General features: G+C 55.0%; 2 protein-coding genes across 2 annotated transcripts in view; both read left to right on the plus strand.

Annotated features, from left to right (window-relative positions):
- The window catches only part of LOC110390697 (GTPase IMAP family member 8-like), a 685191-nt gene extending 681023 nt beyond the window's left edge, over positions 1 to 4168 (plus strand). Inside the window, 1 exon segment of the mRNA XM_021382113.1 lies at positions 3043 to 4168. Coding sequence (XP_021237788.1) covers positions 3043 to 3695 — 653 coding nt within the window. The 3' untranslated portion in view covers positions 3696 to 4168.
- LOC110390732 (GTPase IMAP family member 7-like) overlaps positions 7 to 5559 on the plus strand; it is a 27677-nt gene continuing 22124 nt past the window's right edge. The window contains exon 1 of the mRNA XM_021382195.1: positions 7 to 226. The gene's annotated coding sequence lies outside the window, so the exon portion shown is untranslated. The remainder of the gene's footprint in view (positions 227 to 5559) is intronic.

The following is a 5559-nucleotide window of genomic DNA, read 5'->3' on the forward strand; positions in this document are numbered from 1 at the left end:
GCGAGCAAAGCTGAATCAGATGTGAAGCTGCCTAGTGCTGCTGGGGACAACAAAAAGTGTGTATTTACATAGGTGAAGAATAAGGAGAGGACCAGAGATAACATCAGCCCATTACATTATGGTCACCTCTCCTTAGCAATGCACACAGAGCTTCTTCACCTCTGTCTTCAGCAGCAGTGATGGCCCTGAGCCCCTTGGAGCACTGAGGCGGAGGACTGCAACCGTGGTAATGACTTTTCATTCATTCACTTCCAAGCAGACCCCATATGGAGTAGGGTAGGGTTGGGGGTGGAATTGTACCCTTCACTCATAAGAGCTGATGTCATCTTCCTGGGTTTCAGCACTGCCTTCCATGGCGTTGCTCACAGGAACCTTCCAGATACATTGCCTGGCACACGGCCGGACACGGACACGGTGCAATGGGTGAACGTGGGGCTGACGGCTTGAGCTTGTGGTGTCAGGACACGGGGGTACATGTGCTGGGGGCAGTCAATGGGTGTTCTGCAGGGCTCCATTTTGGGGCGGGTTCTCTTCACTGTTCCCTTTAGCAACTGGATATGGGTTGTCAGTACAGACTGGGGGAGCAGAGGCCGGATGGCAGCCCCACAGAAGGGCTCTGGGTTAGCCCAGTGGATGTGAGGAGTCTGCAGTGCCCTGCAGCCAAAAGAGCCACATCCCTGGGGTGCAGCAGGCTACACAGTGCAGAGGAGGGACGGGACCATCCCCTCTGCTCTGGGATGCAGCCTGAGCTCGAGCACGGGGTGCAGGTTGTGTGCTGCCGTGTCAGAAGGACGCTGCTCACATGGAGCAGAGGGGCATCGCTGAGCTCTGCTCTCTGGTGACAGTGACAGTGCCTGAGGGAACGGCATGGAGCTGTGTCAGGAGAGGAATGGTTGGGGGTGAGGGAAAGGCTCTGCCCCAGAGGGCGCTGGGCATGGAGCAGCTCCGCTGGGCAGTGGGCATGGTCCCGAACTGCTGGAGCAGTGGGATACTGCTCTCAGAGATAGGGTTTGGGTTTGGCTTTTCCAGTGTGGAGCCACGCGTCTCTTCCAACGTGGCACATTCTGGGATCCCACCGTTCTCACGGCACGCAGGAGGAGTGCAGGGATGCTCCATGTCCCCACCCTGGGCAGGCCGTGCCCTGGCAGCACTGCTGCCACTGCGGTGCCATCCCAGTACAGACTGTGAGCTGTGGGCCAAAGGTCCCACAAAGGCTTTTCCCGTAAATGCGCTCAGGTCCGGGCAGTGCAGGATCGAAAGTGTGGGCTGTGGCTTGGGGTGCTGGGGCCGCTCCCTGCTGCTCACGGCCGAGGATGGCAGCAATGCGATGGGCACAGGGGTTTTCCTGGGTGTCCATGCACGCACCAGGAGCACTGCCCCATTGTCAGCCCTGGACAGGGGCCTGCAAGGCCGCTGTCCTTGTCGTGAAGCTGCCCATGCCCTCATGTATCCTCGCAGCGATGTGTCCACAGGGCCAGGCCTGTACGGGGCTGCACAGCCCTGTGCCTTGGGACAAGGCCTGCCAACCATGACCCGCAATCACCATAGTGCACCCACATCTTCCTTGGTGCTACAGCCAGTCTGAGGAAGGAGGAGCTGAGGCAATGGCCGTGACTGGAAGCAGAGGAACTCTGAGGGAAGCACCTCTAATCCCTTTCCCATCTGTGTGGGTGGGCAAGCACTGCACTGCCTGCCCAGCGCGGTGCTGGACTCTCTGACCCTGGAGAGGTTCAACAGCCAAAGGGACACAGCCCTGGGCAGCGGGCGCTGGGGGACAGCGCTGGGCGGGGATGGAGCGGGCGGTCTGCAGAGCTGCCTGCGGCCCCAAGGGACCTGTGGTTTGGGGACAGTGGGATTTGGTCTGTCCTGCTTCCACACGAACACCCAGAGCAGGGCACCCAGCCTCATGTCTGGGGGCTGGAGGTCCCCAAGGAGGAGACCCCACAGCCTCTGGGTCCTTGTGCCAGGGCTGCGGCACTGCACAGCACAGCAATGTCTCCTTTGTCCGAAAGTGCACTGATAGGACAAAGGTGAATGGCTTTAATGTAAATAGGGCAGGGGTGGAGAGGCTGTAAATCAAGATTCCAGAAAGAGCTGTTGATGCCCCATGCCTGGCAGTGCCCAAATCCAGGCTGGATGTGGCTTGGGGACAGTGGGAGGTACGGGACAGCTGAGATGTGGCCAATTGTGGAGCAGTGCTGATGTGTGCTCGTAGATCTGCCCTCCTCCTTTCTTTAAAAGCGCTGCTGAGCTGTCCAGTGGTTCCAGCCCCGGTGCTGCTCCGCAGGAGGAGAGCAGGAACAGCACAAGTGCAGCAGTCAGACCTGGGACGAAGTGCATCACTGCTTTGGTGAGTGGCCTGCAGCTCTGCTGCCACTGCTGAAAGACATTCCAAGGACGTAGCATCTGCTGTCAAGGAGTGGGTTCTGATTTCCCGGAATAAGGCTTGGCCAATATTTCTTTCCAAAGAGAAAGTCAATGGAGATGGGTAATGTTAATGGCGTTTTGCTTTCTCCATGCACACATGGCTGCGGGACTGACCTGAGTCCCCAAAGATCATCTGTATCACTTTCATTAGAACAGGGAGGGAAGCAGGGGGGATTTGTGGCGTTCTCACTTAAAATCTGTCTCCTTCCAGGCTCCCTGTGTGAGTGTGAGTGCTCCCACAATGGCAGGAATTCAAAGCACAGGTGAGCCGCTCAGCGCCGTGTGCAGGCAGGCGCATCCCGGCCGGGCTCCTGGCTGAGCGCTGGGGAAGCACGGGGGGTTGGCGTCCTCGTGCAGCCTCGTGCACGCGGCGCGTGGGCTTTGTGTGAGGCCGCGGCCTCGGGGCTGTGCTGAGGCTGCCTCCCATCTCCCTGCTCCCCGAGCCGCACAGAGACAGACTGATGGCAGACGAGGCCGAGCGAGCCCTGTGTGCCTGCTGGCAGCCGGGTCTAGCCTGTGACCCGTCCCGTCCCCGCAGGCGCACAGCGCTGGCTCGGGGACACCTTTCCTTGTGGCCCCGGGCACCTCCGCTGTGAGGCTCACACTTGTCTCTAGTTGTTTCCCCAGGACTTGAGCGCAGAATCCTGCTGGTGGGCAAGACAGGGGCTGGAAAGAGTGCAACAGGGAACACCATCCTTGGAGAGAACAAATTTGAATCTGGCCTTGCAGCCGATGGACTAACCTTAAGGCGCAAGAAATGTGAAAGCATCTTCCATGGAAGAAAAATTGTTGTTGTCGACACTCCTGGGGTTTTTGACAATATGGATTTCAGCAGAAGAACAGCTGAGAAGATTAAGAATGGTCTTCGATGCCTGAATGAAGGTGTCCATGCCATCCTCCTGGTGATTCAGATGGGCATCATCAGTAAAGAAGTAGAACAAGTGGTAGAGTGGGTGACCAAGATATTCCATACTGAAGGAGAGAGGTACACAATCATCTTATTCACCCGAGAAGATGAGCTGAAGGAAGATCTGTACGATTTCATACAAGGCAGCCCATTCCTCAGATGCTTGGCAGTGAAGTACAAGAATCGGTACATCGCTTTCAACAACAGAGCCACAGGAGAGGCCAGGGATCAGCAGGTTGCAGAGCTCATCAAAATGATTGACGCCATGGTAGAGAATAATCGCGATGCTCCGTGTTACACACAAGACATGCTGGATAGAGGCTTATGGAACTTTTTTGCAAATCTTTGTCATATCCAATAATCACCAAGGGTTCGGTGAGAGCAGATGTCTCATCTGTTGTGCAGTTCCTGCTGCCTTTGCGGGGCGGTGCGGGTGCCAGCGCTGTGCTCCCTCCTGCCCTCAGCGTTCTCCAGCAGGCTGGCCCTTATGCCCAAGGCCTTGCTCAGAGCTGATAACATTATCCCGCTAATTACTATGACTGTGATTTAATCATCTCGAAGCCCGCGACTCCCTTGAGCTCTAATTCTCGGATCAAGATTGCATGTGATCTCCTCAATTCCTTCTAAATATGGAGAAGCTTGAGTGACTGTAGTCATGGGGTGGATTATGTGGAGTAAGCGCTGGAAATAAGCTACTGGGTTGGAAAAGACCTACAAGATCATCCCGTCCAACCGTGCACCTACCACCAATCGTTCCCACTAAGCCATGTCCCTCAGCACAACGTCTCAGTGTTCCTTGAACACCTCCATGTGTCATGGTTTCATGATTTTCAGTTATTGGTACTCCACATCATAACATCATGTAATGAATGTACCTGGTTCTCAGAAGAGAAGGACTACTACAGTCCCCGCGGTACTTTGCTCCTCTGTTACCATTTTCCAGCCGGAGGGAAAAGATAAAAGCTCGCAATATAAAAACTTGCAGATCACGAGACCTCGTCCCTTTTTCCGCCCGTCTCTCGTCTTGGCAGCACCTCGTTCTCCAGCCATCTTACCGTTGGTAGTAGAGTAAGGCCTACCTTGATTTTGGGACATTCTCTCTCTCTGTATTGGATTTATCAGCTTAAATTGTATTATAGTGTGTTGTTTTGCATTCCAATATCTTATTTAGTAAATTAGTTTGTTTCTCCTCAGATTGTTGTCGCTGTTCTTTACTCTCAGGGCCATCTCCCTACCCTTTTCCCCTTTTCTCTTTTCCCGGGACGTGGGCCCGTGGGTCCCCTGTCCCCTTTGTCACGGAATCAGGCCTAACGCCCGTAAACCGTTGACACCATGCCTGGTGACTCCACCAGCTCCTGGGCAGCCCATTCCAGCGCCTGGCCACTCTTCCAGAAAAGCAGTGTTTCCTGACGTCCAAATAGCTCAAGAGAGAAGGAACTTTGGGGAAGATACCATCACAGACAAGTTGGGAGAACAACGCTGACTTCCAGGAGCAGCTGACGGGCTGAGCCTCTCTTCTTCCTGCTTACGGATGCCTGTTGTGTGAGATCTGCACGCCCGGTTACACCGACTGCTTCCCTCAGGAAGCCATAGAGCCATACCACAGTTCCATGCGTTCGCAGCTGCCTGTGCTATGCACATCCTTGCTATTTGTTTCTGCTCTACAGACAGTATAGCTATCCCTGGCATTTCAAGAGAATCTGTCATGTGTTGGTACAATAAAGAGAACTACTCCACAGGCTAGTCATAAGAGTTGTCATTGAGCACGGCCAAACTGCTTCAGGCTGCTCACAGAATCATAGATCACAGAATGGTTGGGTTGGAAGGCACCTCAAAGACCACCTGGCTCGATTCCCTGTGCTGAGGGCAGGGTCGCCAGCCCCAAAATCAGGCAGCAGCTCAGGTGCCCAGGGCCCCATCCAGCCTGGCCATGAGCAGCTCCAGCGATGGGGCATTCCCCCCAGTGAAATATTTCCACTTGACGTTGAGTATATATCTCCCTCTTTTAGTTTAAAACCGTTCCCCCGTGCCCTATCACTGTCTCCCCTTGTGAAAAGTTGGACCCCTCCCGTTTCTAAGATCTCTTCAGGTACTGGTTGAGCAGAGTGAGGTCTCCCCGCAGCCTTCTGGTCCCCAGGCTGAACACCCCAGCTCCCTCAGCCTGTCTTCACAGGAGAGGTGCTCCATTCTGTGGGCATCTTCGTGGCCCCTTTGGACCCTCTCCA

Source organism: Numida meleagris, unplaced genomic scaffold (genome assembly GCF_002078875.1).
Source record: "Numida meleagris isolate 19003 breed g44 Domestic line unplaced genomic scaffold, NumMel1.0 unplaced_Scaffold180, whole genome shotgun sequence".
Taxonomy (NCBI): Eukaryota; Metazoa; Chordata; class Aves; order Galliformes; family Numididae; genus Numida; species Numida meleagris.